General features: G+C 40.5%; 1 protein-coding gene and 1 pseudogene across 1 annotated transcript; both read left to right on the top strand.

Moving 5' to 3' along the window:
• The first annotated feature begins 2,579 nt into the window (after positions 1 to 2,579).
• LOC107022399 lies at positions 2,580 to 3,944 on the top strand (annotated as a pseudogene).
• Positions 3,945 to 5,773: 1,829 nt separating this feature from the next.
• On the top strand, positions 5,774 to 6,872 carry LOC107021613 (acid phosphatase 1-like). Its single transcript, XM_015222303.2, has 3 exons — positions 5,774 to 6,228; positions 6,309 to 6,518; positions 6,619 to 6,872. Exons 1-3 carry the CDS (start codon positions 5,774 to 5,776, stop codon positions 6,791 to 6,793), a joined length of 840 nt encoding a protein of 279 aa, XP_015077789.1. The 3' UTR covers positions 6,794 to 6,872.
• The last annotated feature ends 8,973 nt before the right edge of the window (positions 6,873 to 15,845 follow it).

Below are 15,845 nucleotides of genomic sequence, written 5' to 3'. Positions count from 1 at the left end.
GGAGGCTTGGCAAAACGTGGGGCAGACTAGTCAAGGCTAGGAGTCCATTTTTGGAAGACTTAGAAGCATGTCTTGAGGACATGGACTTGGGGCTTGTATAGTAGAATTTATTTACTCTTAGTGGTTAGAGTAGTATAAATAGTAGGGTCATTGTAATTTGTAAATCATCCAACAATTCAATTGACTAATAGATACTAGTCCATTCTTCCAAATTCTGCTTTGTCTTTCTTCTTGATTTCTCTTAGCGATCCAAAATTGTGTGAGGCTTACTTGAGTTTGTGAGATACGTGAAAGATTCGTGAGCAAACCGTCAAGTGCCGCACGGAGTCTTGTCTAGATAGAAAAGTCCGTGACACTAGACTCTAGAGGAGTAGATCACCACACGATGTTAATTAATTAAATTGCGCAACTTAAACAAAGTGCAATAATGGAACAAGGAGAAATTACATTTTTTTTCTCTTACAAAAATAAACAACCCATACCTAACCATTATAGAAATTGCTTTGTGCGATGGAGATAGGTTTAGATGTTGAAAGGTTTTCACCAAATAATATGATTTTTCGTACATTTCTTCGTTTCAAAATATTATTGTACTTTTGACTAACTTTTTTCTTCATCTTATTTTACCTTTTAATTGTAATTGCTCATTTTTTGAAGATTACATACATTTTAAATATATTATATAAATAGAGAGATCAATAAAAATAGATTATATCTGAAAATATTAATAAAGATAAAATATCATTACTCTTAATTAATATTTCTTTAAAGATGTGTAAATAAAAGATACAACAGATATTTTGAGATATAGCTAGTAGTATATGTCAAGTACACCAATAGTTATCACAATTAATTTAGCTTTTGACAATAGATATTTGAAAGTGAATTTTGTCATTCGAACATCCTTTTCAAAGGGATAGCCCAAATCTCAATAGTAGAGTGGTCTTACCGATTGATCATAATGAAACTTTAAATTTTAAAAATTACAATGTCAATAATTCAATTCTTTTAAATTTCAAACTTTAAATGTATAATTAATCCAGAGTTTAGCTATCAAGTGATAATGTCTGAATATATAATTAATGAGTACTAGACCGTATGAGTATGTCTGCAATAATTCTAAACCCATATTATATTCTATTTTTTTCTCTCTAATTAAAGCCATAGAAAAAGACGAATTGTGATGGGGGACTCATTATTAGGGGTTTGATAACTATACCTTACATTTTATATTGCAACTAGTACGTGCGTATGAAACACGACTAGTTGCACTATTTAGAAGCAATACGAAAGACAACTAGATAATGGTTATAAGATTTATCGTACAATGGTGGACTGCTCAATCGTTAATCAGAGTTTTAAAATATAAGTTTTGGATATTAAATTTTTTTGATAAAGATCATGTAACTCTCTAATGCATATTCCAAATATAGAATAAAAAACCAAAAACAATGTGTTTTGTCAAATTAAATGAAATTATCTCTTGGCCTGATTGGTCCATCTTTAAGTACGCTAGATCCTAGCTGAATGCGTGTTTTTTAATATACATGCAGTGAAAAGTAAAATAAAAAAAATAATTATTTAAATCATTGAGATCAAACTAATTCGACATTATATATACAATTTCAAAATTTATTTTTATACATAAAAATATTTACTTTGATATAATTCGTAAATATTTCTTAAACATTTTCATAATTCTTATCTTTTCACATATTATTTCAAGTTTTGAGACATAAATTTTTGAATGTTCCAATGAAGGTTATAGTCCATAGATATTGATAACTCTAATAAAACTCAAATCACTAGTACTGCTAACAAAAGAAACACTTAATTCAACACTAAGAATGACAATAATGTTCAATATTTGTTCTTTAGTTTTACATTGACTTAAACATTTAAATTACATTACTCAATTTTAGTTTTCTTTAACGTTTAATCATGTAATTAATACTTATTAGGCTTATATTTAATCATGATCATTTTCATTATGACTTATTAATTTTCAATATTTATTTTATGCAATTTCATTATTATTTTTTGTTGAATATATTAGTGTCATCACTCATTTCATATTTGTGTTATTTTCTTAAGAAACTCCATAAAAATAGTTGTATTTTAGTAGGACTAAAGAAAACGTTGGAGCAAAAGCTAATTATATGTTTGTATGAATACTTTATCGAAAAACCCTGAAAAAATTCGAAAACCCAAGTTTTATAAATTTAATTTGACTTATAATTTTAAAAATTTAACTTAAATTAATTTGATATTTGAAAATTCAAAACTAATTCGGGCCATGTGTACACCCCTGGTTGGAATGAAAATGTTTAAGGAAAAAAACGTTATTGTTAATTTTATAAATTTCAAAATTGTGAGAAGCATTTTCAAAATAGTGTACGTAAAGAGCTGTAAACAAATTAAGAGAAAGTCAGCTATATGATTCACGTTATGATATACGCTGAAAACCTTGCAATTGAGAGTTTTATTTAAGCCACTATATCCCACCTATATGATCTCAATATCTTCTTAATTTATTCTCTTCTATCTATTTGGTTATATATCAAAAAATCATGAATAGTATGTGGTTTTTCACTATTCTCTTCTTTTTTTCAACTATAGTAACCATGGCACTGCCCTCCAATGTCCCACCACAACTTGACTGTCTTAGCTGGCGCCTCGCCTTTGAGACGAACAACCTCCAAAACTGGAAATTGGTGCCTAAAGAGTGTTCAATGACTTCAATCTAGGTAGGTCACTACATATTGGGTAAACAATATGGACGTGAGTGTGAGTATGTAGCCAAACAGGCTATTGAGTATGTCAAAGCCCTCAAACTTAACGGAGATGGAAAGGACGTTTGGGTGTTTGATGTTGATGAGACTACTCTCTCAAATCTTCCTTATTACGCTCGATCTGATGTTGCTTTTGGGTAACAAAAATAAATCATAATTTCTTTTTTACTACGTTCCTTTTATAGGGGAAAAAATGACAAATATGCCCTTGAACTATCGTAAATTGTATGCAGATACCCTCTGTTTTGATGTCCTTGCCGTCCAAAAACTAGAGCACATATAGCCTTTATGCTAACAGATATACACGTATCATAATCTTATCCACCGACCGACATTTATTAAATATCGAATCGATGGATGAGATTGTGTCAAGTGTCTGTATTTAGTATTCTGTTAGAGTGAAGAGTATATATATAGTTATAGTTTTTGAACAAGAGGGGCACAAATTTCCTAAAAGTATGACAAATAATATCTGCATGCCATTTATAATAGCTCGGGATATATCTGTTATTTTTTCCTTTTTTATATATATGCAACTAGTGATGCCATACGAAATTTTGTATATAGGGCTATAGCGTTGAATAGTACAAAGTTGATTGAGTGGCTTGCTGAGGGAAAATTGCCAGTCATTCCTTCCATACTGGGTGTATACAAGACCCTGTTATCTCTTAGGATCAAGCCCGTTTTAATTAAAGGGGCTCCAGAGAATTTTAGACAATCAAGGATTGCTAATCTCAAGAAAGCTGGTTATAGTAACTGGCTAAAGCTCGTATTAAGGTAATTAATACTTCTACTCGCATCTTATTTTACATGACACTATTTAAGTATATGTTTCAAATATGTATATAGATATACAGTAATACTTTTGATATAATCGCAATGATCGTAGGGGTGGAAATGATTCGAGATCAGCAGTAGAGTATAAATCGATTAAGAGAACGGAGTTGGTTTAAAGCTGGATATAGAATTGTTGGTAATATTGGAGATCAATGGACTGATTTTTGATCGGAGAAAACGTTGGAGCTGGTACTTTCAAAGTCCCTAACCCTATGTATTACGTTGGTTAATTCTAAGAAATTTTAATTAAGCATGCTAATTGCTAATAATTACCAAAGGGAGTGAGTAACTTTTTAATTTTGTCACATGTGAGATATGATTATAAGCTCACTGTTCCAGTATCATTTATCATGTATTTGACTTTTCCCTTTTTTTCCTTTTCCCACTCCCTTTATCATTACAAAGAATTGCTAACAATTTTCTTTTCTCTCAATTGGCAATTACATTCCTTTTGTCTTCAAATATTGAAATGTTTTAGTTTCATCCCCATGGCCGCTACTATAAAAATAACTTTTAGCGACAATAGATTTGTATATTAATAAAGAAGATTAAAATATTTATCGATATTAGTTAATTGTCAATAGATTCAATGTCATTATAAGCTTTAGAAATATTTACACATAGTACTAATTACCACTAAAAATATATATTTAAAGATAATTAAACTATTATCAAAAATTAATTACGCTAAAAATCATTTCTTTTTACACAGTGAAAGTACAATTAACACCTTATTTTATTTATCGACATATTTACTGCTGTAAGCTAAAATGTCATCAGCCAATTGTAAATAACTAGGTGGTTATATACAATTAACATGACAAGTCTAACAAATATTTACTAGTATATGATTAGTTAAAGATAAATTGGAATTGGGAACAATTTTTTTAAAGTAATTTTCATAAAATTTTGAAGCAAAAGAATTTAAAGAAAACTAATATAAAAATGAGAAATTTCTATGTAATAAAATATTATAATTAATAAAAATATTGATGACTTACATGTTCAAATTGTAATTAACTCCAAAAAAATCAATCAAATTGAAAAAAACAAGAATAAAAAAAGACACAGGAATAAGGAAGAAAATGAAATCTGAATCAGTATTAACTTTTTTTTTATATCTATGTAATTTTATCAAATAAAAATCAAGAAAGGAAAAAAAAAAACATAAAAAGAGAATTTAAAAAGTGATGCTAAAAAAAGAAAAGGAGAGTAATGGAACGGACCCTCAATAGTGGAGTACATTTTTGACATGGTATGCTTCGCCTACCTTTTAAATTTTTTTAATCCAACTTAATTGATCATGTGGATCACACCTGTTGCTGCCAAAATATCTTGGTGTATTCCAGACCCAGTTCTAGGATTTTGACTAGTTCATTGGTCAATTTGGCTAAATAGTCTTCATTCCAATTTCAGCTAATACAATTACCATATGAGGCGAAGTTTACGATAGTAAATCATATGTTAATAAATTAGACAATAAATAAAAGTATATTAAAAATATATTAGTAATATATATAATTTTGATCAGATAAATAAAAGTATATTAAAAATATATTAGTAATATATATAATTTTGATCAAGCGATCTAAATATTATTAAATTAATATTGAAAAAACATAAATATATTTAGGAGAAAATCTCCCGATAAACAAGACTCTTAAAGATGGAAAAATGAAAATCCTCTTCGCTAGACCTTTTAAAAAGTATTTCCACACCTCAGTTTAAAAAATATTGAACTCCTTTCGGTTTTAGTTTATTTTAAAAAGAATGATCCTTTTCTTTTGGAAATATTTTAATTTCAGTATTTCACGTAATATATTTATGATCACAAAATTAAAAAGAATTTTGACACAGTTAACATAACTCTAATAATTTAGAATCATTAGATTGAGAAGTCTTTTTTATTTTCTTCAACGCCATGACAAGTAAAAGTTGGGTCATTTCTTTTTAAAATGTGGGAGCACAAGCTCTAAGTTACTAAGCAAATGACAAGAAAAAAAAGTTTTTAAAGAGAACCACAGAATGCTTATCTTGTCAAATCATAATTCATGTTGTGAAAAACGTGATGACCTAGCTAATTGACTGCTTTTGAGGTAGTTGATATATTGAGGCTCTTATTTAAGACACCATATCCCCGCAATATGATAATCTCAACATCTTCTTTCTTCTCTTCCATGAAAATGAGGTGTTTCACTATTATCTTGTTTTTTTCATCTATAGTAGCCGTGGGATTGGCCTCTAATGTTGAAGATGAGGGTATAATTAGCCAAGTAGTAGAAATTCACCGTCTAAGGCCACAAACTGGTTCTGCTGGTTATACAGTCCCACAATTAGACTGTCTTAGCTGGCGCCTCGCCATCGAGACTAACAACCTACAAAACTGGAGATCAGTGCCTAAAGAATGTACAAACTATTTAGGTCACTACATGATGGGCAAACAATATCGCCACGACTGTGAATATGTAGCCAAGCAGGCTATTGAGTACGCCAAAAGCCTCAAACTTAGTGGAGATGGAAAGGACGTTTGGGTATTTGATATTGATGAAACTACTCTCTCAAATTCTCCTTATTACGCTAGATCTGACGTTGCTTTTGGGTATTACTATTTCTTTTGTGCATGTTACGTTTAGTTTTACAAATACAATACAATTTCATTGTGCATACATTTATGTGCAGGGCTAAACCGTACAACGCTACAAAGTTTGATGCGTGGATAGCTGAGGGAAAAGCGCCAGCCATTCCATCGATACTTAATGTATACAATACTGTGTTGTCTTTGGGGATCAAGCCAATTTTCATTACAGGGACGAAAGAGAATTTCAAACAAGTAAGGATTGTTAATCTCAAAGAAGCTGGTTATACCAACTGGGCAGCGCTCATACTAAAGTAATAAGCAAATTCCATTTCATTATTACCACATATGATGACATACTATATGTTACTATTTTTTTTTTTCGATTTAATTTGTTTGACCTGACTATGACAGGGGAGCAAATGATACGGGATCAGCAGTGAAATTTAAATCGAGCAAGAGAACAGCGTTGGTGAAGGCTGGATATAGAATTATTGGTAATATTGGAGATCAATGGAGTGATTTGATCGGAGAAAATGTTGGAGCTCGTACTTTTAAAGTCCCTGATCCTATGTACTACATAGGTTGACTCTAACCAAATTATATATATACCGACTTGCTTCAATATTTTAATTATGTTCCTTCTTTTATAAATCTTAAAAGACGCACATCTCTACTTTTTCTCACTTCTGTTTAGATTCCAGATGAGACGTTAATTAAATTGAGCAACTTATATCAAAGAAGTAGGGTGACTTAACAATATTGGAGCCTAAAGCAAAACTTAAGAGAGGGACTTCAATAAATATATATATATATATATATGTATCACACGAAAATCGTCGAAATGGGGGTATGCGCGCTTCAGGGCTCCTTTGTCCTTGAAAATGGGGCGGATCGCCCGTGAGGGCCAACCGGATGCATTGACAAGGTCTTGACGGACGTCCACAAAATTTTTTGGCATTTTTGACGTCGGAATCCGGATCACCCAAAAAATAGTTTGCTATAGCACACGAAAATCGTCTAAATAGGATATGCACACTTCGGAGCTCGTTTGACCTTGAAATTGGGTCGGACTGGCCGTGAGGGGTATGCTCGCTTCGGGGCTCGTTTGACCTTCAAAATGGGTCGGACTGGCCGTGAGGGCCAACTGGTTGCATAGACAAGGTCTTGACGGACGCCCACAAAAATATTTGGCATTTTTGACGTCGGAATCCGGATCACCCAAAAAATAGTTTGCTATAGCACACGAAAATCGTCTAAATAGGATATGCACACTTCGGAGCTCGTTTGACCTTGAAATTGGGTCGGACTGGCCGTGAGGGGTATGCTCGCTTCGGGGCTCGTTTGACCTTCAAAATGGGTCGGACGTGCCGTGAGGGCCAACAGTTGCATAGACAAGGTTTTGACGGACGTCCACCAAAAAATTTGGCATTTTTGACGTCGGAATCCGGATCACCCAAAAAATAGTTTGCTATAGCACACGAAAATCGTCTAAATAGGATATGCACACTTCGGAGCTCGTTTGACCTTGAAATTGGGTCGGACTGGCCGTGAGGGGTATGCTCGCTTCGGGGCTCGTTTGACCTTCAAAATGGGTCGGACGTGCCGTGAGGGCCAACAGTTGCATAGACAAGGTTTTGACGGACGTCCACCAAAAAATTTGGCATTTTTGACGTCGGAATCCGGATCACCCAAAAAATAGTTTGCTATAGCACACGAAAATCGTCTAAATAGGATATGCACACTTCGGAGCTCGTTTGACCTTGAAATTGGGTCGGACTGGCCGTGAGGGGTATGCTCGCTTCGGGGCTCGTTTGACCTTCAAAATGGGTCGGACGTGCCGTGAGGGCCAACAGTTGCATAGACAAGGTTTTGACGGACGTCCACCAAAAAATTTGGCATTTTTGACGTCGGAATCCGGATCACCCAAAAAATAGTTTGCTATAGCACACGAAAATCGTCTAAATAGGATATGCACACTTCGGAGCTCGTTTGACCTTGAAATTGGGTCGGACTGGCCGTGAGGGGTATGCTCGCTTCGGGGCTCGTTTGACCTTCAAAATGGGTCGGACGTGCCGTGAGGGCCAACAGTTGCATAGACAAGGTTTTGACGGACGTCCACCAAAAAATTTGGCATTTTTGACGTCGGAATCCGGATCACCCAAAAAATAGTTTGCTATAGCACACGAAAATCGTCTAAATAGGATATGCACACTTCGGAGCTCGTTTGACCTTGAAATTGGGTCGGACTGGCCGTGAGGGGTATGCTCGCTTCGGGGCTCGTTTGACCTTCAAAATGGGTCGGACGTGCCGTGAGGGCCAACAGTTGCATAGACAAGGTTTTGACGGACGTCCACCAAAAAATTTGGCATTTTTGACGTCGGAATCCGGATCACCCAAAAAATAGTTTGCTATAGCACACGAAAATCGTCTAAATAGGATATGCACACTTCGGAGCTCGTTTGACCTTGAAATTGGGTCGGACTGGCCGTGAGGGGTATGCTCGCTTCGGGGCTCGTTTGACCTTCAAAATGGGTCGGACGTGCCGTGAGGGCCAACAGTTGCATAGACAAGGTTTTGACGGACGTCCACCAAAAAATTTGGCATTTTTGACGTCGGAATCCGGATCACCCAAAAAATAGTTTGCTATAGCACACGAAAATCGTCTAAATAGGATATGCACACTTCGGAGCTCGTTTGACCTTGAAATTGGGTCGGACTGGCCGTGAGGGGTATGCTCGCTTCGGGGCTCGTTTGACCTTCAAAATGGGTCGGACGTGCCGTGAGGGCCAACAGTTGCATAGACAAGGTTTTGACGGACGTCCACCAAAAAATTTGGCATTTTTGACGTCGGAATCCGGATCACCCAAAAAATAGTTTGCTATAGCACACGAAAATCGTCTAAATAGGATATGCACACTTCGGAGCTCGTTTGACCTTGAAATTGGGTCGGACTGGCCGTGAGGGGTATGCTCGCTTCGGGGCTCGTTTGACCTTCAAAATGGGTCGGACTGGCCGTGAGGGCCAACTGGTTGCATAGACAAGGTCTTGACGGACGTCCACAAAAATATTTGGCATTTTTGACGTCGTAATCCGGATCACCAAAAAAATGATTTGTTATAGCACACGAAAATCGTCGAAATGAGGGGTATGCTCATTTTGGGGCTCGTTTGACCTTCAAAATGGGTCGGACGTGCCGTGAGGGCCAACAGTTGCATAGACAAGGTTTTGACGGACGTCCACCAAAAAATTTGGCATTTTTGACGTCGGAATCCGGATCTCCCAAAAAATGGTTTGTTATAGCACACGAAAATCGTTGAGATGAGGGGTACGCTCACTTCGGGGCTCGTTTGACCTTCAAAATGGGTCGGACGTGCCGTGAGGGCCAAACGGCTGCATACACAAGGTCTTGACGGACCTCCACAAAAAATTTCGCATTTTTGACGTCGGAATCTGGATCACCCAAAAAATGATTTGCTATAGCAGACGAAAATCGTCGAAATGGGGTGTATGCGCTTCAAGGCTCGTTTGACCTTGAAAATGAGTTGGACTGGCTGTGAGGGCCAACCGGCTACATAGACAAGGTCTTGACGGACGTCCACAAAATTTTTTTGGCATTTTTGACGTCGGAATCCGGATCACCCAAAAAATGGTTTTCGATAGCACACGAAAATCGTCGAAATGAGGGGTATGCTCGCTTCGGGGCTTGTTTGACCTTCCAAATGGGTCGGACTATCTGTGAGGGCCAACAGGATGCATAGACAAGGTCTTGACGGACGTCCACAAAAAAATATGGCAGTTTTGACGTCGGAATTCGGATCACCCAAAAAATGGTGTGCTATAGCACACGAAAATCGTCGAAATGAGGGGTATGCTCGCATCGGGGTTCGTTTGACCTTCAAAATGGGTCGGACGTGCCGTGAGGCCCAACCGGCTGCATATACAAGGTCTTGACGGACGTCCACACAAAAATTTGGCATTTTTGACGTCGGAATCCGGATCACCCAAAAAATGGTTCGCTATAGCACACGAAAATCGTCGAAATGAGGGGTATGCTCGCATCGGGGTTCGTTTGACCTTCAAAATGGGTCGGACGTGCCGTGAGGCCCAACCGGCTGCATATACAAGGGCTTGACGGACGTCCACACAAAAATTTGGCATTTTTGACGTCGGAATCCGGATCACCCAAAAAATGGTTCGCTATAGCACACGAAAATCGTCGAAATGAGGGGTATGCTCGCATCGGGGTTCGTTTGACCTTCAAAATGGGTCGGACGTGCCGTGAGGCCCAACCGGCTGCATATACAAGGGCTTGACGGACGTCCACACAAAAATTTGGCATTTTTGACGTCGGAATCCGGATCACCCAAAAAATGGTTCGCTATAGCACACGAAAATCGTCGAAATGAGGGGTATGCTCGCATCGGGGTTCGTTTGACCTTCAAAATGGGTCGGACGTGCCGTGAGGCCCAACCGGCTGCATATACAAGGGCTTGACGGACGTCCACACAAAAATTTGGCATTTTTGACGTCGGAATCCGGATCACCCAAAAAATGGTTCGCTATAGCACACGAAAATCGTCGAAATGAGGGGTATGCTCGCATCGGGGTTCGTTTGACCTTCAAAATGGGTCGGACGTGCCGTGAGGCCCAACCGGCTGCATATACAAGGGCTTGACGGACGTCCACACAAAAATTTGGCATTTTTGACGTCGGAATCCGGATCACCCAAAAAATGGTTCGCTATAGCACACGAAAATCGTCGAAATGAGGGGTATGCTCGCATCGGGGTTCGTTTGACCTTCAAAATGGGTCGGACGTGCCGTGAGGCCCAACCGGCTGCATATACAAGGGCTTGACGGACGTCCACACAAAAATTTGGCATTTTTGACGTCGGAATCCGGATCACCCAAAAAATGGTTCGCTATAGCACACGAAAATCGTCGAAATGAGGGGTATGCTCGCATCGGGGTTCGTTTGACCTTCAAAATGGGTCGGACGTGCCGTGAGGCCCAACCGGCTGCATATACAAGGGCTTGACGGACGTCCACACAAAAATTTGGCATTTTTGACGTCGGAATCCGGATCACCCAAAAAATGGTTCGCTATAGCACACGAAAATCGTCGAAATGAGGGGTATGCTCGCATCGGGGTTCGTTTGACCTTCAAAATGGGTCGGACGTGCCGTGAGGCCCAACCGGCTGCATATACAAGGGCTTGACGGACGTCCACACAAAAATTTGGCATTTTTGACGTCGGAATCCGGATCACCCAAAAAATGGTTCGCTATAGCACACGAAAATCGTCGAAATGAGGGGTATGCTCGCATCGGGGTTCGTTTGACCTTCAAAATGGGTCGGACGTGCCGTGAGGCCCAACCGGCTGCATATACAAGGGCTTGACGGACGTCCACACAAAAATTTGGCATTTTTGACGTCGGAATCCGGATCACCCAAAAAATGGTTCGCTATAGCACACGAAAATCGTCGAAATGAGGGGTATGCTCGCATCGGGGTTCGTTTGACCTTCAAAATGGGTCGGACGTGCCGTGAGGCCCAACCGGCTGCATATACAAGGGCTTGACGGACGTCCACACAAAAATTTGGCATTTTTGACGTCGGAATCCGGATCACCCAAAAAATGGTTCGCTATAGCACACGAAAATCGTCGAAATGAGGGGTATGCTCGCATCGGGGTTCGTTTGACCTTCAAAATGGGTCGGACGTGCCGTGAGGCCCAACCGGCTGCATATACAAGGGCTTGACGGACGTCCACACAAAAATTTGGCATTTTTGACGTCGGAATCCGGATCACCCAAAAAATGGTTTGCTATAGCACACGAAAATCGTCGAAATGAGGAATATGCTCGCTTCGGGGATCGTTTGATCTTCAAAATGGGTCGGACGTGCCATGAGGGCCAACAGTCTGCATAGACAAGGTCTTGACGGACGTCCACAAAAAAATTTTGCATTTTTGACGTCGGAATCCGGATCACCCAAAAAATGGTTTGCTATAGCACACGAAAATCGTCGAAATGGGGGATATGCGCGCTTCGAGGCTCGTTTCACCTTGAAAATGAGTTGGATTGGCCGTGATGGCCAACTGGATGCATAGACAAGGTATTGACGGACGTCCACAAAAAAATTTGGCATTTTTGACGTCGGAATCCGGGTCACCCAAAAAATGGTTTGCTATAGCACTTGAAAATCATCGAAATGAGGGGTATGCTCGCTACGAGGCTCGTTTCACCTTCAAAATGGGTCGGACGTGCCGTGAGGGCCAACCGGCTGCATAGACAAGGTCTTGACGGACGTCCACAATAAAATTTGGCATTTTTGACGTCGGAATCCGGGTCACCCAAAAAATGGTTTGCTATAGCACTTGAAAATCATCGAAATGAGGGGTATGCTCGCTACGAGGCTCGTTTCACCTTCAAAATGGGTCGGACGTGCCGTGAGGGCCAACCGGCTGCATAGACAAGGTCTTGACGGACGTCCACAATAAAATTTGGCATTTTTGACGTCGGAATCCGGGTCACCCAAAAAATGGTTTGCTATAGCACTTGAAAATCATCGAAATGAGGGGTATGCTCGCTACGAGGCTCGTTTCACCTTCAAAATGGGTCGGACGTGCCGTGAGGGCCAACCGGCTGCATAGACAAGGTCTTGACGGACGTCCACAATAAAATTTGGCATTTTTGACGTCGGAATCCGGGTCACCCAAAAAATGGTTTGCTATAGCACTTGAAAATCATCGAAATGAGGGGTATGCTCGCTACGAGGCTCGTTTCACCTTCAAAATGGGTCGGACGTGCCGTGAGGGCCAACCGGCTGCATAGACAAGGTCTTGACGGACGTCCACAATAAAATTTGGCATTTTTGACGTCGGAATCCGGGTCACCCAAAAAATGGTTTGCTATAGCACTTGAAAATCATCGAAATGAGGGGTATGCTCGCTACGAGGCTCGTTTCACCTTCAAAATGGGTCGGACGTGCCGTGAGGGCCAACCGGCTGCATAGACAAGGTCTTGACGGACGTCCACAATAAAATTTGGCATTTTTGACGTCGGAATCCGGGTCACCCAAAAAATGGTTTGCTATAGCACTTGAAAATCATCGAAATGAGGGGTATGCTCGCTACGAGGCTCGTTTCACCTTCAAAATGGGTCGGACGTGCCGTGAGGGCCAACCGGCTGCATAGACAAGGTCTTGACGGACGTCCACAATAAAATTTGGCATTTTTGACGTCGGAATCCGGGTCACCCAAAAAATGGTTTGCTATAGCACTTGAAAATCATCGAAATGAGGGGTATGCTCGCTACGAGGCTCGTTTCACCTTCAAAATGGGTCGGACGTGCCGTGAGGGCCAACCGGCTGCATAGACAAGGTCTTGACGGACGTCCACAATAAAATTTGGCATTTTTGACGTCGGAATCCGGGTCACCCAAAAAATGGTTTGCTATAGCACTTGAAAATCATCGAAATGAGGGGTATGCTCGCTACGAGGCTCGTTTCACCTTCAAAATGGGTCGGACGTGCCGTGAGGGCCAACCGGCTGCATAGACAAGGTCTTGACGGACGTCCACAATAAAATTTGGCATTTTTGACGTCGGAATCCGGGTCACCCAAAAAATGGTTTGCTATAGCACTTGAAAATCATCGAAATGAGGGGTATGCTCGCTACGAGGCTCGTTTCACCTTCAAAATGGGTCGGACGTGCCGTGAGGGCCAACCGGCTGCATAGACAAGGTCTTGACGGACGTCCACAATAAAATTTGGCATTTTTGACGTCGGAATCCGGGTCACCCAAAAAATGGTTTGCTATAGCACTTGAAAATCATCGAAATGAGGGGTATGCTCGCTACGAGGCTCGTTTCACCTTCAAAATGGGTCGGACGTGCCGTGAGGGCCAACCGGCTGCATAGACAAGGTCTTGACGGACGTCCACAATAAAATTTGGCATTTTTGACGTCGGAATCCGGGTCACCCAAAAAATGGTTTGCTATAGCACTTGAAAATCATCGAAATGAGGGGTATGCTCGCTACGAGGCTCGTTTCACCTTCAAAATGGGTCGGACGTGCCGTGAGGGCCAACCGGCTGCATAGACAAGGTCTTGACGGACGTCCACAATAAAATTTGGCATTTTTGACGTCGGAATCCGGATCACCCAAAAAATGGTTTGCTATAGCACTTGAAAATCATCGAAATGAGGGGTATGCTCGCTACGAGGCTCGTTTCACCTTCAAAATGGGTCGGACGTGCCGTGAGGGCCAACCGGCTGCATTTACAAGGTATTGACGGACGTCCACAAAAAAATTTGGCATTTTTGACGTCGGAATCCAGATCACCCAAAAAATGGTTTGCTATAGCACACGAAAATCGTTGTAATGAGGGGTATGCTCGCTTCGGGGCTCGTTTGACCTTCAAAATGGGTTGTACTCGCCGTGAGGGCCAACCGGATGCATAGAAAAGGTCTTGACGGATTTCCACAAAAAAATATGGCAGTTTTGATTTCGGAATCCAGATCACCCAAAAAATGGTTTGTTATAGCACACGAAAATCATTGTAATGAGGGGTATGCTCGCTTCGGGGCTTGTTCGACCTTCAAAATGGGTTGTACTGGCCGTGAGGGCCAACCGGATGCATAAACAAGGTCTTGAAGGACGTCCACAAAAAAGTTTGGCATTTTTGGCATCGGAATTCGGATCACCCAAAAAATGGTTTGCTATAGCACACGAAAATCGTAGAAATGAGGGGTATGCTCTCTTCGGGGCTCGTTTGACCTTCAAAATGGGTTGGACGTGCCGTGAGGGCCAACGGGCTGCATAGACAAGGTCTTGATGGACGTCCCCAAAAAAATTTGGCATTTTTTACGTCGAAATCCGGATCACCCAAAAAATGGTTTGCTATAGCACACGAAAAACGTCAAAATGAGGGGTATGCTCGCTTCGGGGCTCGTTTGACCTTCAAAATGGGTCGGACGTGCCGTGAGGGCCAACCAGCTGCATTGACAAGGTATTGACGGACGTCCACAAAAAAATTTTGCATTTTTGACGTCGAAATCCAGATCACCCAAAAAATGGTTTGCTATAACACACGAAAATCGTTGTAATGAGGGGTATGCTCGCTTCGGGGCTCGTTTGACCTTCAAAATGGGTTGTACTGGCCGTGAGGGCCAACCGGATGCATAGACAAGGTCTTGACGGATTTCCACAAAAAAATTTGGCAGTTTTGATTTCGGAATCCAGATCACCCAAAAAATGGTTTGCTATAGCACACGAAAATCGTTGTAATGAGGGGTATGCTCGCTTCGGGGCTTGTTCGACCTTCAAAATGGGTTGTACTGGCCGTGAGGGACAACCGGCTGCATAGACAAGGTCTTGAAGGACGTCCACAAAAAAATTTGGCATTTTTGACATCGGAATTCGGATCACCCAAAAAATGGTTTGCTATGGCACATGAAAATCGTCGAAATGAGGGGTATGCTCTCTTCGGGGCTCGTTTGACCTTCGAAATGGGTCGGACGTGCCGTGAGGGCCAACGGGATGCATAGACAAGGTCTTGACGGACGTCCCCAAAAAAATTTGGCATTTTTTACGTCGGAATCCGGATCATCCAAAAAATGGTTAGCTATAGCACAC

Source organism: Solanum pennellii, chromosome 6 (genome assembly GCF_001406875.1).
Source record: "Solanum pennellii chromosome 6, SPENNV200".
Classification (NCBI taxonomy): Eukaryota; Viridiplantae; Streptophyta; class Magnoliopsida; order Solanales; family Solanaceae; genus Solanum; species Solanum pennellii.
The sequence above is the reverse complement of the archived record's forward strand: the minus strand, read 5'-3'. Positions and strand labels throughout refer to the sequence as shown.